The sequence below is a fragment of the Dermacentor variabilis genome, chromosome 6 (assembly GCF_050947875.1).
Source record: "Dermacentor variabilis isolate Ectoservices chromosome 6, ASM5094787v1, whole genome shotgun sequence".
Classification (NCBI taxonomy): Eukaryota; Metazoa; Arthropoda; class Arachnida; order Ixodida; family Ixodidae; genus Dermacentor; species Dermacentor variabilis.
Genome location: NC_134573.1, coordinates 29,709,426 through 29,732,982, shown reverse-complemented (window position 1 = coordinate 29,732,982; position 23,557 = coordinate 29,709,426). Strand labels below are relative to the sequence as shown.

Here is a 23,557-nt window from a genome sequence, read left to right as displayed (position 1 = left end):
TTCATTCATTACCTCTATGTTAATCTCTCCGATGCTATTCACTGCGTGCTTGGAAGCATTCAAGGTATTAAACTGGGAAGGCTTAGGATTAACGGTGAATATCTCTACAACTTTCGATTTACAGATGACATTGTCCTGTTCAACACTGGAGATGAGTTACAACAAATGATTGAGGACCTTAGCAGAGACAGTATAAGAGTGGGGTTGAAGATTACTATACGAAAAACCAAGATAATGATCAATATCCGGGCAAGAGAACAAGAATTCATGGTCGCAATTAAGCCTCTAGCGTCTGTGAAAGAGTACATTTACCTAGGTCACTTATTCACAGGGAACCCTGATAATGATAAGGAAATTGACTGAAGAATAAAAACGGGTTGGAGTGCATACGTCAGACATTTTCAGCTCCTGACTGGAAGCTTACCATTATCATTGAAAAGAAAGGTGTACAACCGATGCATTCTACCGGTGCTAACACGTGGAGCAGAAACTTGGGCACTAAGCTCGAAGACAAGTTAAGGACCGCGCAATGAACAATGGAACGAATAATGTTATCCGTAACGTTAAGAGACAGGAAGAGAGCGGTGTGGATCACAGAGCAAACAGGGATAGTCGGTATTCTTTTTGACATTATGAGAAAGAAATGGAGCTGGGCAGGTCATGTAATGCGTAGCTTAGATAACTGGTGGACCATTAGGGTTACAGAATGGGCGCCAAGAGAAGAAAAGCACAGTCGAGGACGGCAGAAGACTAGGCGGGGTGATGAAATTAAGAAAATCGCGGGTGCTAGCTGTAATTGGTTGGCACAGGACAGTGGTAATTGGACATCGCATGGAGAGGCCTTTGTTCTCCAGTGGACATAAAATAGGCTGCTGCTGCTGCTGCCGCCGCTGCCGCCGCCGCCGCCGCCGCTGAAAGGCGTGGGACTCGTGAGAAGCACACTGGACTGTATAAACAGTCGTGTCATGTGTGCTTCTCGTTCTTGTCCTACACCTTTTAGCTCTAATTAAATATTGACACATGTACTTATCTTTATCGGGCGACCATGTTTCGCCGCTTAACAAATGTAATCGCACAGCGCGGGAAGCGCCTGCATGTATCAGACGTTTCTGGAAAGTTATCGATGCTTCTACCCGGCTGTCTGTTGTCGCCGAACCTTGTGTTATCTGATTTCATCACGTAACGCGAATGGTGTAGAACTTTGTGTCGTTGGAGCAGACTTCTGAGCTGCTGTTGCTTAATCATAGGGAGATTTGGATTAATGTCGTAGTCTGGTTCGGGAACCATGGTCGTCGGGGTAGATGCGGCGGAATCCGAGAGGACAAACGCATTGCTTGTTTCCAGAATTTCCTCGATGTACGCGATCGTCGTGCCCTTGTTGATGTGCTTGAACTCCTGGCTGAAGTTTGTCAGCAACACTTCAGTTTTCCCTCCATGCAGTCGAGCGATCCCTCTCGCGACGCAAACTTCACTGTGTAGCAGTAGACGTTGGTCACCCTCGATGGCACCTTCTACGTCGGCAGGCGTTTTGGTGCCTACGGTTATGACAATGCTGGAGCGAGGCGGGATGCTGACTTGACTTTCGAGCACACTTAAGGCATGGTGACTACTAGAGCTCTCCGGTGGTATCGCTCGATCTTCCGACAGCGTTATGGACTTCGACTTCAGGTCAATGATTGCGCCGTGTTGTATCAGGAAGTCCATGCCGAGAATGACGTCTCGCGAACACTGTTGGAGGATAACGAAGGTGGCAGGGTAACTCCGGTCATCGGTAATTCTTGCCGTGCAGATTCCAGTCGGCGTAATGAGGTGTCCTCCAGCGGTCCGAATTTGGGGGCCCTCCCATGCAGTCTTAACCTTCTTCAACTGGGCGGCGATGTGTCCACTCATTACGGAGTAATCGGCCCCTGTGTCGACTAAGGCAGTGACTGCGTGGCCGTCGAGAAGTACGTCGAGGTCGGTGGTTCTTTGTCTGGCGTTGCAGTTGGGTCTTGGCGTCGGATCACGGCTGCGTCGCGTTGAACTGAAGCTGGAACGTAGCGTTGTCAAGTCGTCTTTCATCGGTGTAGTCTTGGCTTCCTGATTTCGTCGGGACGGCGGCGTGTCGTTATGTCGTCGGGGTAGTTTCTTCGTTGTCTTCGTCGGCGGCGGAGGATCTTCGTAAGTTCGACGAACAGCAACCGCACCTCCATCGGTTGCTGCTTTTAGTTTTCCGGATATGGGCTCGCTGACCGGCCCCAAGCTGGGCCAGTGTATGGTCGGCGCTGCGGCGACAGGTAGCGGCCTGGTGATGGTGAACGCGACGGTCGTCGAGAGCTCCGCTGAGTAGCCGCCAGGTAGTCAGCGATATCGCGAGGGCGTTCACCTTGCTGCGGGCGCGGAGCGTTGACGGCGAAACCTCGCAGTCCCATTTCCCGGTATGGACATCGTCGGTAGACGTGACCCGCTTCTCCGCAGTGGTAGCAGAGCGGGCGGTGGTCAGGAGCGCGCCAAACGTCGGTCTTCCTCGGGTAGCTCCGCTGGGCGACGGGTGGGCGCGCTGTCGACGGCGGCGGCGGTGGTCGACGGAAGTGCGGCGTTACAGGGCCCTGGCGCGGTAGCGGAGGAGGGCCTTGACGGCGTACGACGGCGGCGTAGGTCATCCCTTCGGGTTGGGGTTGCGGTAATTGAGGTTGCACCTCCGGAACTCCAAGCGATCGCTGAACCTCATCTTTGACGATGTCAGCGATCGAGGCCACTTGAGGCTGCGACGACGGGAAGATCTTCTGAAGCTCCTCTCGTACGACTGCCCTGATAGCCTCGCGCAGGTCGTCGGAGGCCAGTGATTGAACTCCGGCATAGTTTGTAGAGTTGGTGCGGCGGTCGAATTGCCGGTTTCGCATCTCGAGTGTCTTCTCGATGCTAGTGGCCTCGCGAAGAAACTCGTCGACGGTCTTCGGTGGGTTTCGTACCATACCGGCGAAAAGTTCCTCCTTAACACCACGCATTAGTAGCCGGACTTTCTTTTCTTCGGACATTTCCGGGTCGGCGTGGCGAAATAGGCGGCTCATTTCTTCTGTAAAAATCGCGGTGGTCTCGTTGGGCAGCTGCACTCGGGTTTCCAGTAGTGCTTGGGCTCGTTCTCGGCGTACGACGCTTGTGAATGTCTGTAGGAAGCCGCTTCGGAAAAGGTCCCAGGTCGTTGACGTGGCTTCTCTGTTCTCGAACCACGTCCTGGCAGCGTCTTCCAATGCGAAGAAGACATGTCGCAGTTTGTCGTCGCCGTTCCAGCTGTTAAATGCAGCGACCCTCTCGTACGTCTCGAGCCAGGTTTCCGGGTCCTCGAATGTTGAACCGCGGAACGTCGGAGGCTCCGTGGGCTGCTGCAGCACGACGGGTGACGCTGGTGCTGCCATTGGGGTGGACTTGGTGGCCATCCTCCTAGTCGTCTCGGGCAAAAGTCCGTGCTCCGGGGGCAGTCCTTGCAGCCTGCGGCTACCTCGCTGGTTCTTGTCGACGTTGGTGTCTTCCGAGTGAGGGCTTGAGTCACGGCTTTGTGGGGGCGTCCGGTGCATGAACGCAAAGCACCTCCACCAGATGTCACGTGGTGGTGACGTTGAATAACACAGTAGCAATACTGTGAACGAGAAAACTAACTTTTATTGGGCGAACCTGTGCCCACAAAACAGGCTACACTTATAGCACAACGATAGCGGCGAACACGCTCGGCGATCGTCGAAAATCTGATCTGCGGGTCAAGCGCGTCGGCTTTTATAGAGCAGTCGTCGAATGTTCCAGACTAATCGTTCGGACCCGCGTGCCTTCCACAAAGTTCTACACCATTCGCGTTACGTGATGCAATCAGATAACACAAGGTTCGGCGACAACAGACAGCCGGGTAGAAGCATCGATAACTTTCCAGAAACGTCGGATACATGCAGGCGCTTCCTGCGCTGTGCGATTACATTTGTTAAGCGGCGAAACGTGGTCATCCGATAAAGATAAGTACACGTGTCAATATGTCAGATATTTTTTTTACCACGGTGCTCGGTGCAGAGTGCTACTATCCTAATTCATCTAATGATACCATCTAGAATTCGCTCCAGTGCTCTCGCTATTCCGTGCTGCTCTACTATGAACGTAACAAAAATCAGCTGCAGAACTTGGTCGCACATCTAATCATAGAAAATAGGTGAGCGTATGCACAGAAATATGTATGAAAAGCTTTGGTGCCAGCTTATGAATGATGCTTTAAATTTTAGTTGAGCAATATGAGGGCCGCGATCGCTTTGACTTTGTACCTAGCTCAATCTACACATCAGGAAGACTGATTGTTTGTCTAGTTGGTCTGGCGCTTGTTCTCGTCTGTTCCGTGCGTCGTTCCGTAGGCGTTATTCGCGCTTCCTCTTCAAGCCAACATCACTCTGCACCGTCTAATGTCGCAGGTTTGGCCGGTCAGCTAGACCTTTCGGCCTGGCTTCCCGGCAGAATCCGTCAAATTTTAGTTGCTGTTTGCCCGAAGTTCTTATCAGCGCGCTACCGATACGAACGAGCGCGGCATGAGCTATCCTACTTGCATATACTCGACAGCCAACGCCAGGCGGAGCTGCTGTGTGTGTGGAGGACAGAATATAAATACCTTGGTATATGAATAAACGAAGGCAATAGATATATGGAAACACCGAAAGAAAACCATAACAGTAAAGGGGAAGAGAAATGCAGCCCTAATGAAGCACAGAGCGCTATGGGAACACAATAGGTACGAGGTCCTCCGTGGTATGTGGAAAGGTGTAATGGTTCCATGACTTACTTCTGGAAATGCAGTTGTTTGCTTTAAATCAGGGGTACAATCAGGACTCGACGGGAACCAAAGGTCAGTGGGTCGCCTCGCATTGGGCGTTCACGGGAAGACTACAGATGAAGCTGTGCAGGGTGATATGGGCTGGACCAGTTTTGAAGTGAGGGAAGCTCGCAATAAAATTGAGTATGAAGAACGGCTGAGGAATATGGAAGAAAGTAAATGGGCTGGGAGAGTGTTCAGGTATCTGTGGACGCAAAACATTGATTCACAGTGGAGGGAAAGAACGAGGAAGCTTACCAGCAAGTATGCGGCCTGTATGGTGGGCAACCCAGCAACAAAGAAGGTCAAGCGGAAAGTCAAGAGAGGCTGAATTAATCTCATGGGTGGCGGCAATGGAAAAGAAGCCTGCCATAAGTAACTACTTAAGAGGAAAAAACGAAATCAGGAAAGAAACCATTTATGATAACTCAAAGGGAAGCTCATTACTTTTCGAAGCGAGATCGGGAGGCCTTAGAACACGCACCTATAAATCGAGATTTAAAAAGGAAGAAGAAGTATGTCCTTGCTGCGGTAGAGCTAGGGAAACGACGGAACATGTTTTATTTGAACGTGAAGGCGTCTACCCAGCGGTCGATTTAGGCACCACTGGCCTCCTTGAAGCCCTTGGGTTCAGCGGGAGCAGTGGTAAAGCAAACATATCCGTAATATGCATTAAGTAAGAAGCGATTGGAGGATTGGTGGAAGAAAAGTAGGGAAACGACAAAAGACGGACACGTACAAAAGCACAGTTCGCAATAGGGGATCAGAAATTTAAGCATGGTAGTTCATAGTGTTTTTTTTTTCTTTTTTCACTGTTTAACCTAGGTAGGACATTAGGCAGTATAATAGCAAGAGCTTGGTGGCGCAACCCACCGCCCCGTTCCAAAGGGACGCTCACAACATCAATCCAGGAAAAGAACCAGGAAGCTTACCAGCAAGTGCGCGGCCTGTAGGGTGGGCCGCACAGCAACAAAGAACGTCCAGCGGAAAGTCAGAGAGGCTGAAATAATCTGATGGGTGGCGGCAATGGAAAAGAAACCTGCCATGAATAACTGCTTAAGAAGGAAAAACGAAATCAGGAAAAATAATTTATGATAGCTCAAAGGAAAGCTCACTACTTTTCGAAGCGAGATCAGGATGCCTTAGAACACGCACCTATAAAGCGAGATAAGAAGGAAGAAGAAGCATCTGCTTGCAGCGGGAAAGCTAGGGAAACGATGGAGCACGTTGTATTAGAATGTGAAGACATCTGCCCAGTGGTTGATTTAGGCACCTCTGGCCTCCTTGAAGCCAGTGGGTTCAGCGAGCGCAGGGGTAAAGTAAACATGTCCGCAATAGAGATTAGTAAGAGGCGATTGGAAGATTGGTGGAAGAAAAGTAAGGGAAACGACAAAAAAAAAACGGAGACGTACAAAAGGAAAGTTCACAATAGGGGATCAGGAAATTGGGTTGTGTGGGTTCATCGTGTTTTTTTTTTCTTTTTTTACCAAGGTAAGACATAGGCAGTATAACAGCAAGAGCTTGGTGACGCAAGCCAGCGCCCTGTTGGAAAAGGGACGCTCGTAACATCCATCCTTACATCCTTTAGGCTCCGCGGACGCCTAGAGGATAGCTTTGTACTAACACTGCGCATAGAGCTTTCAGTAGCTCATAATACACATTTATGGATGGCATTTCTAAATATTAAAGGAGCCTACGACAACTTAGAGAATTGTTATGGAATGTTCTCAAACAGGAAAGCATAGACGACGATTTCCTGCAGCTTCTGAGGGAGATATATAAAGACAACCTAGTACAAATTGTATGCGAAGGCTGAAAATGTAATTGAGTGATGGAAATTCCCCAAGGACTGAAACAGGGATATCCTGTCTCTGGTTGTTCACACTTTATGTGTCGGTTGTCGAAAGACGACTGGAAAGCAGCGAACAAGGGTTTCATTCATCCTACATGCGTAATGTACAATTGGTGCAACAGAAGGTCCCCGCACTGATGGATGCGGACGACATAGTGCTACTAGCGGAAGATGTAAGAGACTTACAGACACTTGCGGATATGTGCGGCAACGCAGGGACAAATCTAGGCCTTAACTGAAGCACAGAGAATAAGGAATTATGATGTTTAATGAAGAGACGAGTAATTATGTGGTGTAAATTCAACAGCAAGTCGGGCCCATAGACCAGCAATAAATAAATATCTCGGAGTACACAAACGCAGGAAAGACCTACTCAAACACCGACGAAAATAATCTGAAAATAAAGGGGAAGCGGAATGCAGCAATAATGAAACATAGAGCATGTCTTGACCACAATAAATATGAGATGGTGTGTAGAATAGGGAAAGGCGTAATGGCACCAGCGCTAAGCGTTCGCAAACGTAATATGTGCTTAATATCGGATATCTTGTCAGAGGTTGGAAGTTAACCAAAGATCGGTAGGTCGGTTGACTTAGGGAGCCCACAGTAAAACCACAAATGAGGCAGTGCAAAGTGACATGTGTTGGGCCTCGTTTCAAGTCAGAGAACCGCAGCGCAAAGTTAGCTCTGAAGAAAGGCTCGGGAAGATGGATGAAAATATATGGCCAGCTAAACACAAGTATCTGTACTTGAAAATCGTCGCCAATGAATGGAGGAAGAGGTTAAGAAAGTCGACAACCAAGTAAAGGGTAATCGAAACTGTAAATGTACAACCGGGAGTCATCAGTACAAAAGCGAGAGAAACAGGGACAGTTAATTGGATGCATAGCATGAAAACAAGAAAGGACCGTGGAGATTTACATGAATTAGAAGGAAGAACTTGGGAATGAAAACACACAGGGCTGTTTGAGGCTGGAGCTGATTGAATAAAAACAAAGTCATATCGGGGGAAATATTCGCAAAGGGATGAGGCATGTGTATGATGCAACAAAAACCCTCAGACCACTCAGCAGGTCCTAATTGAAAACGAACGGACTCAGCCAGAGAAACGTGTACGTAGGGTCGAGATAAGCAAGAGGCCTTTAGGGTCTTAATGGCAAAAAGCAGGGCAGTCATTGATACGACCGGATCCATTACCGGCATAGGTGGCAGTACAAGGTATATGGATAAGTTTTGAGGAAGCAAGAAACATGAAAGAGGAATATATAGAAATATGCTAGAATGAAGAACATACACAATGTACCTGATTAAATCAAGCAGGCTATTTTTCATAGGCGACGCCATTGAATGGTCAACAGCAAGAGCGCCGCCTTAGTGAAAGAAACCTCGTTGACCGCCGCGTCGACGCTCTGCCGTCGGTCGGTTTGCATCGCTGCTGCATGCTCTGCTCGAGGCGCTCGCGCTGCATTTCCGAGTTGCACCGCGGGGGCTGCTTGCCGCGCGACTCGCCGCTCCCGCAAAATACACCAACCACACCTCCCCGCATCCACTTACTCTGGACCCCTGGTCATACCTCGCTGCCGGGTAACGAACGCTCACATACGGTTGCCCGAGAAATTTCCCTCCGGGCGACTCGGCGTGGTGAGGCGACTAGTTCAGAGTGGGGCGATCCCTTGCTCGGTTACAAAGACATACTCCGTCATTATACACGCATTCGTCGCACCCACGCTGCACCACCGCCGTCCTTCTCGCGGGAGGAAGCAGTGGCATTACGCCAGTTACAAACCGGAACTTTTCCTAATCTTGTCTCTCTCAATAAATTCTACCCACACTGTTATGCAGATCGTTGCCCTGGCTGTGGCAGCCCGCCCACAATCTTCCACGTCACGATTGAGTGCACTGCAAACCTCTTTCCTCCCTTGCCAACTCTCCTTTACCCCCTACGCTACAAAGAGCTGTGGGACGATGCCCTCCGCGAAGGACCTCCCGAGGTCCTCCGAGCTGTGATACAATGGGCTCGAAACATCGCCGGAACCATCTTAGGGACCCTGGACTGAGGGTTCCTCCCACACTGCTCTCGCCATTCAAATATTATTAATAAAGATGTTTTACTCTCTCTCGCCGCTCGAGGCGCTTTCCGTGTGTTAGCGCGCTTCTTTCACACTCGGAAAAAACACTTTTATGTAGCCCGTATTGAGCAACAGAATGCTGTGTAGGGAGTTTTTCATGTCGCTCTACAATTTTCTCATGGACACTTTTCATCTCATTATAATATTTGAGGTGTTGAATAATTAATTAAGACTAATTATTTAACGAGGCGGAATGAAAAAAAAAGAATAATTTCAGTGTCTCCGCGCGAGGGCAAACAACATTAGCTCGGTTCTGTCCAGCTACGTGGCATTGGCGTAAGCTCGCTGAAGGACGCCCTGTATGTCGCGTGTGCAGCTGGTGCTTTTCCGACACGTGTGCACGGTCAGCGCGCTGCGAGCCCGTAGCAGCGAGCGCACGCCGCGAACAGTCGGGCTGCGCTGGAAGAGCAGCAAACGCGGTGGAGGCACACGTCGCACCAGCCGTAGTCTGCTTGCAAGAACGCTGCGCCTTCAGCGCAGAGCCTTGCAACACAACAAAGATCGAACTGTACGCTTAGTGCGAAACTGCACACAATTGCCTATTGTTAGGGGCGGGCGAAAATTCCAAGCTCTGAAAGCGAATCGAATATTCATTTCACTCTACCTATTCGTATTCAAACAGTAGCTATTCAATATCAAACACTAGAAACTAACGAAATATCTCCCAACAAGCAACTGTTCAGCAAGTGCTCTTACTGTTCTCCGCTAAACAAAGCATCACAAATTATCACGAGTGAAACCACAAAATTCTTCGAGCGAATGCAGAAACACGGTGCAAGTTTTGTTTTCGGCATCACGGCGGAAGTGTACATAACGTGTGGTTTTGTTGCTTGTAGTCGGTCCATTAATGTTTTTGGCAGTGGTTATGTATCATTTTTATATTTTATGCTACGAAGTATCAGTGTTCCTTTTTTTTTTTGCAACTGTCCCTTTTACGTATTTACGACACACCAGTGCATTTCAGCAGCTTTTCCTGGAGATAATTCCTGGAAAGCTTGTCTGCAATCAGGATCTTAAAATGCTAATAGATTGTTCGCGCTGTTTTCAATGACAATTAGTGATCTTGTATCTTGAACTTATCCGTTGTCCTTCGTAGTCAGCTGTCTTTCCTGGACTTGACTATGCAGGAATGGTAGCTACGTACAATGAAACAAATATTCCTACTCTATGTACGTGCATGCATCTGCGTTTCACGTACTATGTGATATTCTATTCGATTTTCGATACTCACTACTGGTATTCCATTCGTACTTTTTTAAATCAGATTTGCCAAGCTTCGCCTATCGTGTGTATACTACATAGCTAGCTGTCATTCGTACGATATGCGGCCGCCTTGCAGAATGCGGACACAGACCACGGAAAATAGCGGTCACTTTGTCCTTTCTATTGCCGTCAATGCTTCGGTGTCACACAGCGCTTAGAAAAGGCCTCATCGCGGACTTTGCGACGACTGAACGTTGTCGCAATTCAGCCAGTAATAACAGTTTCGTCACCGTCTACCCATTGCATCGTCGTCGTACTCAACATTGATTTTTGTTTTTGTTTTTGGAAGAAAAGTTTCTCTATTTTCTGGCGGCTTTCCTTTCATACAAGAGTGCATCGTTGCTTTATATAGCCACGTAGTAGTGACGGCGAATAATACATCAACGAAACTGTGAAGGGCGAAACTGACTTTTTATTGGGCGAACTTGTGCCCACAAAAGCAAGTCACACGGAAAGCAAAGCGATAGCGGCGAGCCCGATCGGCGAAATTGAACCTTCCGGTAAAGCGCCTTGCATACAGGAGTCATCGAAGCTTCCAGAGTAATCGTTGGTGGCCGCGTGTCTTCCAGAAAGTACTACAAAATTTGCGTCGCTCACACAATCAAATTACACAAGCGTCGTGACAACGGGCAACGCATAGAACCATCGATAACATTTGAGGAACTTCCGATACATGCAAGGCGCGTCCTGCGCCGAGCGATAACGTTTCACATTTGTTATCCGGTGAAATGCGGTCGCCCGAAAAAGATAAACAAGTACGCGCGTCAGTGTTATCGGGAATGGGGCGTCGGTGTTGACATAAGAGCTTCATGGCCATTTCGGTAGCTACAGTGAATGCTGTTACCTCTGATTGCACCGTTTTATTGTTTATAAAGCACTTGTTGCGGTACAGCCATCGACTCTCACCTGGTGCCGCGCAGCCCGGCAGCGGTCCTGGCAGTGGGCGATGCGAAGTTGCGATCCGTCGTCTGCGTTTCGTGACACGCCCACCAAGCGTCGTAAAAGGCTAAGGCGAATACTTGCCGAGCCATAACTGAAAGAAAACCCCTAAAATTGTTGACATTTTATAGTGATCATAACTAGTTCAGAATTGTAATGAGCATAGTGTTTCTGTGTACTTTGCACATTGGACGCTGTGCAGCTACAATGAATTACTGTACCTTTTCTGATCTCTCAGTGGTTAAAACGAAATTTTGCAGTGCAGGCAGGTAAATCTGTTGTAACAGAATTACCTATGTATTTTTCTTTCTCTTCCTGAATCTGTTGGTATAATGGTCGTTTTATATTAAAGCAAAGGAATGCCGAACCCCGCCTGTGTTGTTGTCCAAAGTTGAATCCTCACTCCTCAATGTGAGAACAATATTGAGCTTATATCTACACGTGCTCATATTGCAGAGTGGTCGGCTGGTGTTCATGGAGCACGTGGCCCAGCCCAAGGGAAGCCTGGGCCGGATATTGCAGAGCGTGCTCAGCCCCCTGTGGTGTATCATCTGCTGCGGCTGCTGCCTGAACCGAGACTCGGGAGACGTCATCGAGAACGCCGGCTTCGCCGAGGTGCACTTGAACGAGACGTACGTCGACATGCCCGCCATCTTGACCCGGCATGTGTACGGTTACGCTGTGGCCTAGCAAGGGGCCCACGGTGGCCTACGACGCGCACAGACTGTGCGTTTCGCTGATGCATTATGGCGTCGTCTTTGCCATTGGCGGCGGTTCTTTCTTTTTGGGGGGGGGGCGGAAGGGGGGCATAACTCACGTAATGAACCTCTACGAATTCAGCCCATGTGCAAAGGACAATAGCGAACCTTTTTAAAGTTTAATATCCTATAAGTCTAGCTCTTGCGTTCTTGTTTATCTTGAAATCTGTCTGCGAAACCTTCCATGAGGTAAACGTTGTTTCTCTTTTTCTATTTTCCTTCTTTTCTTTATTTTTTGCGGAGGCTATCTTAGCTGAGTGGCAGATAGCGCCACAATAGTTCCCTCTGTGTTTTCTTTTTGTCTTGTCTTCTTTTGGTTCGTCACGCTACTTTTTATGAATATATCCAAACGTTTGCGGAAATGGAATACATTGCCTTATAAGCCGTCGGTTACTGCAGTGAACGAGAAGAGGGACCGAGAGTCCCCATTTTCGTTAGGCACGATCATATCAAGCTAACTCGTCAATACCTACAACTTACACGTGGTTATTAAACATTCTCGCAAGCAGTGCCTCCATTATGCAGGTTAAATAGCATCTGCCCGACATACCACATAAATTCTGCTGCAATATATATCTTCACAGAAAGTGCCCGTCATTTATGTCACATGTTTATTTTTTATCGTGCCAGCATCAGAGTGCATGAGCCCCATTTGGGAAGGGCAATGCCAGTACACCGTCCTGAAATGTTCTTTTTTCACTGAGATGCTTGCTTTATACAGAGGCATTTGTGCTCCCTTATGACATTCTTATGACACCCTTGTGGCCGCACCCTTATACAGACACCCTTACCTCAGCGCTAATGTCCTAGCGTAAAAAGCTGCTGTGATTTCTTTATTCCTTTTTGATTTGCTATGACGGGAAAGTGACAAAGCGAAATGTGTGTGTGTGCCTTTTGGTCTCTTTCTAAATCGTTTTTCCGTGGAGCGGTCCTTGTTTTTTCTGTACCGAGTGTTGTCTTTGTCTCTCTCTTTTTCTAACTTACTGCTGGTCAACTTCTTTTCGCATACCTTTCAGAACCGGTCATGTAACATGAAGTTTGTATAAAGTGTGCTTCATACCGACCGTGTATATTCTCTTACAAATAAAGTGGAGTCCCTGCTCTTCCGTACAGGGGAGGTCATGATTGTTTGTTGCGGCGCGATCGGAGATCATTGTTCGAAACGCGTTCTGTTCTGTTGCGGCGACGTCAAAAAATGGGCTGTATGCAAAATTTGCGAGAAGGGAGGGAGGCAAGCGGTGAGCTCCCTGGAAGCTTACGTCCCTCGTTTGTCGTCTGCTTGCATACAATATACTACCAAGCGCAATGTTTCTCGTCGTCCAATGAATAAAATTTTCATATTAAAAACGCATTTTTTAATCAAGCATAAACGCGTTCTGAAATAGTAACACGTATGACTACCACAATTTATAACTATTAATTTCTTTGCGTCGTCCCTAGGTGGTGTCGCGCACAGCGAGAAAAAAAAAGCAGAAACGAAGGGAACAGTGACGCGCTTTTCAAGAGGCAACAACATTCCACTGGCTCGTTGGCACCCGATGACGGGGTCGAGTTCATCGCAAAACCAATGCACTGTTCGTTTCTAGAAACAAACGCGACGATAGAATTCGTTTTCTGCCATCTGTTCAGACGCATTTCGCATCTCCATCCGCTCTGCTTCCTCCTGAGCAACGCCAACGCAACAACCGAAGCCCCCATTGCAAGCGCCATTTTTTCGAATTATACTATGGATTGGGATCCGAACATGCCATTCCGCAGACGGAGTCCACGTTTGGATCCAATCCAATCCATCAGACGTACCACGAGAAGCCGGTCTCGTAGCGAGCGCATGACCGCTCCAACTTCATACCTCGCGTCGCGTTCGGCTCCTAGCAGACGACGTGATCGCTAAAAATGATTGACAGGAGCGTGTCGTCATTTTGACGTCACTAAAAACGTGGCCGCGCTCCGCGCCTCACAACGTTGGCGCGGCCTCGGCCAATCGCGCGCGGCGCCACCGAACGCACGCTCCGAACGAAGACCACACTGTAAATTAATTTACACCCTTAAACGTGAAAAACGGTGTAAATGTGTCTATAACTCACACCCTTAGGGGGTGATTCATATAAGGGACACCCTAAGGGTGTGAGTTATAGACATTTACACCCTTTATCACTTTTAAGGGTGTAAATTATTTAACAGTGGATGCCGCGTGTGAACTGGAAAACGACATACAGGGTGTTTTACTTGAATTGAAGCAAACAGAAAAAAATGTAAATGCCACGTAGCTGAACAGAACAAATTTAATATTGCTTGCCGTTGCGTGAACATATTTAGATAATTTTTTGCTTTCCGCCCGACTAGATAATGTCGTAATTAGTTCATCCGCTTCTCAAACATTATAATTAGATGAAAAGTGTCAATCAGAAAATTGTACGACAACATGCAAAACTACTGACACAGCTCTCTGTTGCTCAATACGTGCAACATAAAAGTGTTTTTACCCCGAGCGTGCAATTACCGGTCGGCCGGCAATTTTGCGTGCATTTGCGGGCTTCTTTCGCGAGATTCCGAGATTGGGCGCACGCTTTCTCGAAGCGCGGCTGAGCCTGCAAGCGCCTCTCAATTGCAGCAGAACTGTAGCCGTCCGCTGGTCTTCCACGCGCGGCAGTTGTCAGCAGATCAGCCATTCCCGGTTCGCGCCCGGCGGTGAAAGCTGTTGGCGCGGTCCTGCTTCGTTATTTATTATTATTATTTTGTGTATTCAGTTTTCCTACAGTACACTGCGTGTGTCATCGCGCCACTTTTCAATCTTGAAGGTCCGCACGCCACTTGGCGCGAAAGCTGTGAACTAAAGGCGATGTCCGGAACCGCTGGATACTTAGACTATTTTTTGCATTCCGCTTGATTACACAATTAGCCTATATTGATTAATCAACTTATCAAGTATTATAACCAGATGAAAAGTGTCAATGAAAAAATTACAGAGCAACATGAAAAGCTCCCGGTCTAGCTTTCAGTTGCTCACTAGATGCTACTTAATGAGTGTTTTTCCAAGCATTAAAGAATTCCGCGAATACACGAAAAATTGCAGCGCAACTGGCCCCTCGCGGCACATTCTCCCATTCGCGGGCTTCTCATGCTTGGGAAAACATTTTTATGTAGCGCGATTTGAGCAACAGAAAGCTGTATCGGAAGTTTCTCATGTTGCTCTACAATTTTGACATTGCGCACTTTCATGTAGCTATAATATTTGAGAAGTCGATTAATCAATATAGAACAATTATGTAATTAGGCAAAATGAACAAAATAATGAATCTCCCAGCGAGAGAAAACAACATTGCCTTGGTTCTATCCGTATGCGTGACATTCGCGAATTTTTAAAGTTCGGCTGAAGCAACGCGGGACAACCGCGGTGTCACTCCGCGCGTGTCGTAGTCACGTGTCACGCGTTCGCAGCCCAGCGACGAGCCTGCGCGCGAGGTTGCTGCGACAAGCTAAAAGCAATAGAATTGAAAACAACGTATTAAAAGCTTTGTAACGGAATGTGTTCATTTTGAAGTCTTAGAAATGTTTAAAATGTATTACTGAACCAAATGAAGAACAATTTCACATGATCATTCCTCGTAAACAACATCCAACCGTATTTCGTTGCGATCGACCTATGAAAAGAAGCCTGGCTAGCCTACACGGCATTGCACGCTATATACGAAACGGAGTCCTGAAAATTACAGGCATGTCATTAAGCTGTGTAAATACATACAACGTTCAGTGCCTCCAATCCTCTGAAATAGTTGGTTCACAAAAGTCTACGTTTACTTGCGCATGAACATTGTGTTGAATAATCAGGGTGGTATTGAGCCTTTTGTTGACCCTTACTTTTGACAAGCTATCTGCTGTCCATATTTTGTTTATAGAAGAAATGGCAGATTTAACGTTGCGCTGAATGCATAACAGAAGGGTGATGATGATCGATTTATGATGATTTATTACCATCCCCTTTGCAATGGGGTGGTGACAAATAGTCACCTAGCCTGCTTGAGGTATCAGGTTTGCTACACATGCTTTTCTTTTATAGCATTTTACTGCGATAGCAATTATGCAGACACAGCAAGCGCATATGGGCGCCGTTGCCGTGTGGTTCCGTACAAAGTCCAAACAGGACAATATCGCCGCCGCGCCACGTGCGCTTATAATGCCCGAGGGTTGAACGCGGCTGAACGCGCGAGGGAGGAGGAGGAGTACAGCGGCCACGGCGTGTGATCTGCGGCGTGGAAGTGCGCGCCCGTGCTGGCCTTCAAAGCGATCTGCCACGTTGGCAAAGTGTGCCTGGTGCCCGTAGCTGCGCTGTGCTTTCGACGCTTCGCTCGCTTCTGATGCCGCGATTCCTCACTCCAGCGTCCTGACAGCGATTTTCCGCAGTCATCGAGCGAGATGTGTTCGTGTTTACTGTGTGCGCGCGACACCATGCTTGTTAATTTAGTTTGCAAACGAATCTTTACGAGTTTATACGACCGATAAAACTACTATTGTTACTTCGTATAGATGTCTAGTAATTTGCTATCGCAATAGATGCTTCGCATTTAGGGCGAAACTGCGACTATATGGGGGTACTATTATCGGCCGTATAAAGTTGTAACCATTCGCTTACTAACTAAATTAACAACCACGGTGGCACGCGCGCACAGGTAAACATGAACACATCTCACTCGGCGACCGCCGAAACTCGCTGTCAAAATGAAGCAGCAGCGAGCGAATTGACCGTCGTGTTGTCTCTCGCTTTAACGCGAACTAAACGTCGAAAGCATAGGGTGTACAAAGCCACTGGTACTCGGCGCATGCACTTGGTCCACAGCGCAGATCGCTTTCAAGATGCGGCGGCCACGGGGCCGCAAGGTGATCAGCCGCTGCTGGAGCAGCACGCCCCCTCTCCTCCTCGCCTGCATCCCTCCCCCGTTCCGTGCTTCACGTGCAAAAGGAGACGATGCGCTTCCGCCCCGCCTTCTCCTTCGCACGCGCGGGATTGACCTGCGATCGTCGCCTGACCTTCCCAAGTTTTCACTTGCACGTACGGCGCGCGGCGACTACGTTATCGTGTTTGTACTTTATACTAAGCATCACAGCGACGATGACGACGACGGCAGAAATACGCTTGGAATGTCGATATAATTGCTACCACAATTAATGAACGGACGAACAAGAGTATGGCAACCTGTCGAAGGAAAGAAAGCATTCCCAAACCAGATTCCCATTTAACGATGAAATGCTGATATCGTACGAACGCTGACAATAAATAAATCTAGTAGCACATTCCGTGTACACATTTTTCAGGAACAGATCCATGTTTCAGGTACAAATCCATGGTTAGGTCCACGTTAGGGAGCCTTTTCCAAGAGCAGCATGCGCGTGTACAGCACGTGATTTGGCAGAAAACCACGTGCGCGCGCTGCCAAGAGCACCATGCGCGTGTTCTGGCCTTCTCTGACTTCAACGAAGCCCATGTCACCCTGCACTGTCACATCAATGGTTTTGCCGTGGGCTCCCTATACCAACCTGCCTACCGATCTTTGGTTAACTCCCAACCCCGACAAGATATGCGATTTTAAACACACAATTACATTTGCGAACATTGGCGCTTGCACCATTAATGCTTTCCGGATTCCACGCATCATCTCGTATTTATTGTGACCGCAAAGTGCTGCATGTTTCATTATTGCTGCATTGCGCTTCGCCTTTATTTCCGACCTTGGTCGGTGTTTCAGTCCTTCCATTTTTTATGTGCACGCAGGGGTATGTATACTTACTTATATACTTATATTGTTACGCGCTATTCCCGCGCACTGAACCACGCATCCTGCCCAGCATGGAAGAATGCGGGAGTATGGGTATGACTTGCTGCTGAATTGACACCGCGTAATTACCCTTCTCTTCCCCTTCCCCATCTCTACCCTTCCCTATTCTCTGCGCTATTTTTAAAGCCTAGATTAGTGGCTGCATTGGAAACACATATTCGCAAGTGTCTCTAAATATCTTGCATTGTCCGGTAGCAATACGTCGTCCGCATACATCAGTTCGGGGACCTTCTGTTTCGGCATTTGTCCATTACGCATGTACCCTGTATCAAACCCTTATTCGCTGTTTTCTAGTCGTCTTTCGACGCCCTTCACATAGAGCGTAAACGATCATGGAGACCGAGGACATCCTCGGTCTCCATGTTCGTGGGGAATTCTTCAGTCCGTGGGGAATTTCCACCACTTCGTTATATTTTCAGCCATACCATGCAATTTGTACTAGGTTGTCTCTATGGACGACCGCACGCCAAGTTTCATCCTAGACGCCAGCGCTCATTTCTCCCCTGGCGGAACGATTTCATCTCCAACGGGTGTAGGTTTCCGCCGCCGCTTCCCTTAGCGGTCGTGCCCGCGTTCAGTTCGCGCTGCGCGCGAAACGTCTCTTGTTTGCGACGGCGCCTCTTCGGGTGACCGGAAATTATTATTGCGTTGTTTACTGTCACGACAGCAATGTAAACACGAAAGGGTTGATGCCACCAGTGAAATTCTGCCGATTCACAAGAAAATGGTACGAAAAAAGCAGACGACAGACATGGATTACTGCGGTGCGCCGAGTGAAGTAAACAACTGGCAAACGAAGCGAGCGCGTTCATTAATCACTCCTGAGTGTATGACGGTTTTTATATGTAACCCACATGAATTTAAAAATTACTTGGTACATAATTATTTTATTCATATAAGAACTTTGAGTTGTTCGACGAGCGCTTGTCTTGTCTTCTTTCTCGTGTTTCGTTTGTGTGTGCGCTGCCAAAAAATGGAAACCACTTCTGTTGTATGCGCTAGCAGTGGCCGAAGTTCACGCGTGCCGAGAAATTGAATACATGCACGATGCATTGAACATGACCGGAGTTCATTCCCGCTTCACCACTGCATCGCTCGATCGACTTACTGGGCGATACACGCCCGCGTCTTGGTCGCGACGGCATTGCTGAAGCAGGAATGATTACTAATACTTTCAAGTTCAGTCTCTTGGGCACTGTTAAAAAATGGCCAAGCTGTCTACATTGCTGCCTCTATTCCATATTGTAGGGGACGTACTAGTTAAAGTTGTGTACGCATGTCGTACTTGTGCTATGCAGCGATATATTTTTTTTATTTCCGCACAGTGTCGATGGAAGTCCGTTGTCACCATCAGAGACAACATGGATTTGTAGCAAACATTGTGAGACACTGCAAAAATGACTTTAGCTCGTATGTGCCGCATCGTATGTGCTGACGATTTTTCCAGCGGCACATACGATGTCGTTTACAATTACCTGCTCAGCGTCACTTACACGGTTAAACAGACGCTGTCCTTTTGCAGCCATAAAAATAATCGTCAATCGTATCGATCTTCTTAAAGGCAAATAGAAGCGTGTACAGTCTGTTTCACACTTAGGGGAAAACTCGGAACGTATTGCATCGCGATGCGACAAGCAATGGAGTCGTGCGGTGGCAGCAGCTCGAGCAGGCGCAGACGCTCGAGGGGCGGAGTCGTGATCTGCGTCGTCTGCTACGGCGGCGCGCGCTGGCCGCATTGTCGGGAAGCGTGCTACTGTCAGGGGCAGTGCACCGATTTCATCGGTACTGCGGGAGCTGAGCTTATATTCTTTACTAAACGTTGTGCGAAGCCAAACTCCGAGGCAATGAAGGCATTGGCGATAATGGGGTTCCACAAACTTCTTTTGACAGCATGCTTCGTTTGTTCTTTCGAAAGGCCGGGGTACTGAGCGCGTGCACGTATATTTCTTCACTGTGTGTGCTACCGTAATAAGCAGTGACAAGACGCACCAAGATGTGCGCGCAACGTGCTCAGTCTTTGTTTGACTCGAAAGCAAAACAAAGCACTCAACCATGATAACTATGGGGGGTCGAACACGATGAAACAAACGGATACGATTAAAGAAATGTTTTAGGTTAAGACAATGAGCCGGAAGTGATTTTTCTCGACAATCATTCACTACACCAGGCAGACCCTGCCCGCCGGCGGTGAATCGGACACGTCATGCTCGGAACTTCAGTTAGTATCTCATGTCCCCAGCGGCAGCGATGACAGCGCTCATCCTGGAAGGCAGTGAAGTGTAGATTGACTGGATCAGGGATGTCTTCATTCGCAACACGTCTCAGTCGCTGACAATGGTGGATCGAAGCCTATCCTCGGGCGACTGATAGAGGGGATGCTGCGCCAACGATACTTTCAACGAGCCCCAGACATTTTAAATGATGTTGGCGCGCGGGGATTGAGGCGGCCACTCCAAGAGAGTGACTGCGCGCTCTTCCGGCAGTTCTTGCACAACAGGAGCAGTGTGGATCGGCGACCTATCGCGTTAGAATATACAGTCGCCTTCCAGAAACGGGCCGTCAAGAATGTATGGAATCAGTACGTCGTCTATGACTGCCCTGCACCTTTCAGCGATGAACTTACCTTCGAGGCGTATCAGTGGGCGTCGCACAACGCTTAGTAAAGAATACCGGCTCATTTCACGCAGTAACCATGAGATCGGCGCCCTGCAACTGACAGTAGAACGGTTCCTGACAATGCGGCCAGCGCGCGCCGCCGTAGCAGACGACGCCGTTCAAGATCCCGCCCCTCGAGCAGCTGCGCGAGCTGCTGCCGCCGCCTGACTCCAGCGCTCGCCGCATCGCGATGCAATGCGCTCCGAGTTTCCCTAAATGTGAAACAGACTGTAAATCGCCCTTCGAAGGAAATGTCCACGCGCACACACGTAGGCACACACCGCGCGCGGCACGAAACGTGCCCAAACACGCGCAGTGCAGGAGGCAATCAAGGCGGTGCGAACGAGAGATGGGAGAGGGGTACCACCCGCTATTAGAATTTTGCTTCGCATGCGGCGCTCTCAACGCCGGCGCAGCAGCGCCGCTCTCGGTGCCGTTCTTGTGCATACATCTCTCTCAGAAGCTCCAGGAAATCGTCATCTATACTTTCGCGTTTAAGAATATCCCATGACAATTCCCTGTCTGCGTTGTAGTGGGGTGCATTAATATCTAGAAATGCTCTCTATAAAGGTATACTTAGCACCTTTTAAATCAGGTTCACCTCACGCCGTCCAACCGGAATTCGCCCTGAGCAATCGTTTAGTGGCACGTGTTGAGGAGCGCCGCCAGCAGCGTTCGAGGCGTCGCACCTCGGCGACGCACGAGATTAAACGGAAGCGAAATCGTCGGCGTTTGTCAGTGCTCAAAAATAGGATTCCATTTTTCTTGACGACTACCGTCCGTTCTGTTCAGACCAGTGTGTGCACACACTTGTCTGAGCTCAGCAGCCAAAGCCGGAATGCTGTCCAGCAGAGCCGACTGCGCGGAGCGTGACTGCATGGCTGTTTCACATGCTGCGACTGCAACGACGAAAATCGGTGCTGACGCACGCGTCGCAATGCGATTTATAGAGGGCTCATTTCACATGATTGAGATTTCAACAATGCGACTGGTGCGACGCCCAGGGTTGCTTACTGCCAGGTTTCGTGGCACACGCTCCATAATTATTTTATTGTAGTGAATAAAACGTTTACACTATAATATTATTGACTTATCTTGATTAGAAGCAAATAATATGTACGTTTACTAATTTAAAAACGTTAGGTAAGATTTGTCTTGGAGTGCGCGACTGCGGTTTCTGTAGTTCAGTGTGACATCGCGCACGTAAACAGCTGTTCGCAGGTGGTTCAGCGATTCTTTATTCTATGGTTCAGCGCTGTGTGTTGTCTTATCTACCTTCTATGACCGTTTCGTTCTGCCTGCGCTACAACAATCTACAAGATGACCTATCGACAAGTTCATATAGCTACCCTCACCGTATATGCAGTATTCGGAATTCGGCTGGCACGAAGTTGTCGTGTCAGCCCAACAAGATCCTCGCGCTACCCGTGCTCGGCGTCAGCTTCTGGAGAAATGATGCGTGTATATTGCCCATCATTGCGCATATGTGGTGCCTGCTCCTAGCCATATTCTTACGCCAAACGCAACAAGAAGCACCAACCCGAACGCCCGCGTGTGCCCCTGAACGAAGCCTCAAAGGATCTGTGTGATTACTACGTGGAATGAAAATTGTGTTGCGAAATTCAACCTTAGCGCTAGCCTGGTTCGTCCATCGCCGCGCTTGCGCTGCGAATATATATATATGGGAGCCCTCTTTAAATGTTTCTAAAGGCGCAAAAGCCGACGCATCAAATGTTTCGAGCAGTTACCGTCACTTTTGTAGAAACCTGTACGTTGTAACATAGCATTCTAAAAGACACGCTTCTCGTCCACTTTGTTGTCCCGTGTCTCGCGCTGGTAGTATACTCGGAACTTCTAACAAGAAGACCATATCAATACGCGCTATTCATGATGCAGGATCGTAGGCCCACGGCAGGCGCACTTGCCGTATAATTTTTCAGCTTTCTGCTCAGCCTCGCACGTCTCTCATGGTTAGCCTGTTTTGTGGAAATAAATATTATTATTATATTATTAATGTTATTAGATATTATAGTTTCTTCACTGTAATTTATAGCAATCATCCAGATTTCTTAAGCTAGTCATGCATTTAACCTGTATTAGATCAACATTGTTATGACATGCTTATGGGAGTCATTTCAAACTAGATTGCTCAGCCAGAGAAAGTGCAAATACAAGCCTCAATGTTTATTCCAATTTGGTATTCCTAAACAGATTATATTGGCAGAATTTTATGCCTGCTTGCATTTCCTGCCATTCAATGTTCAGAGCTGGAAAAACTGATTCCTTTTCTTGCTGTCGAAAGGCTGCTTCAATGTCGATAGGAAGCTATAATTGTTAATTTCGACAGTGTTAAGCGATGACTACATGTCTAAGCTTATCAATGCGTTTTTGTTCCACAAGCAAAATTAAGTTTTCTCTCTACCTCTCATTGACAGCCATGGAATGAAACCATTCACTTTCATAAGTATCAAAATGCAAACATTCTGGAGTTTGTCCTGAGTATTTGTCTGCATCCTATAGTGTGCATGTTTGTATCAAGTTCTGGTGTTACAATCGCAGTGATCTACACATATTGTTATATTGCGACAAACAAATTTATTTCACTTTGTTTTCAAATCTACAATGTGGCCATGCAGTAACGACTGCATTAATAAGCAAAAAAGAAAACTGCAGGTTCAGTATACATGTTGGAATCTATGCGAAGTGAAGTTTTTGTCAAGAGGTCAATTAAACGCTGTTAAAGTAACTGCGATATATCCAATTTCTCTTATTTTCAACAATCCAACATGTCATCTTTTGCAAGGTTTGCTTATGCACCGCATAGGTCACAACCTTAATGTCGTGTAATCTTTATGCATTAAACTGTTCACAAACCATACCGAAACGCAAACGGCAGTTAATGTAGATGCACACTGCGAGACGTCAACGCAGTGACGTTTGTTGAGCAAGGAATGGTGCGAGGTGTATGCAGATGAATGAATGACGTGCTTGTGTACTTATTTATTTATATACCTCGCAGGCTGCAAGGTTGGAGTATTATGCATGGGGGAATAAAAAAGTTGTTACAAAAGGAAGAAGGGCACAACATTAAGAAAAAAACCAGCAAAAAAAGCAATACCAATACATCGCACCAACTAGCCCAACGTGTTTTACTGGCACAATATTATACAATACTTAACGAACAATAACAGAAAAAGTTACTGCCCATGCACCCTGTACACATGGTAAACCAGCGAAGCTGAAATGTGCAGCCCCGGTGTACGTTTCAGTGGTTTCAGTGTGCAGTGGTTTATTCACTGGGTTAATTTCAA

General features: G+C 47.8%; 1 protein-coding gene across 2 annotated transcripts in view; it reads left to right on the top strand.

The window, feature by feature from the left end:
* Positions 1 to 12,870, top strand: part of LOC142584712 (thiol S-methyltransferase TMT1B-like) — a 52,190-nt gene extending 39,320 nt beyond the window's left edge. For both annotated transcript variants that reach the window (XM_075694921.1, XM_075694920.1), the window contains one exon: positions 11,459 to 12,870. In XM_075694921.1, coding sequence (XP_075551036.1) covers positions 11,459 to 11,692 — 234 coding nt within the window. In that variant the 3' untranslated portion in view covers positions 11,693 to 12,870. The remainder of the gene's footprint in view (positions 1 to 11,458) is intronic.
* The last annotated feature ends 10,687 nt before the right edge of the window (positions 12,871 to 23,557 follow it).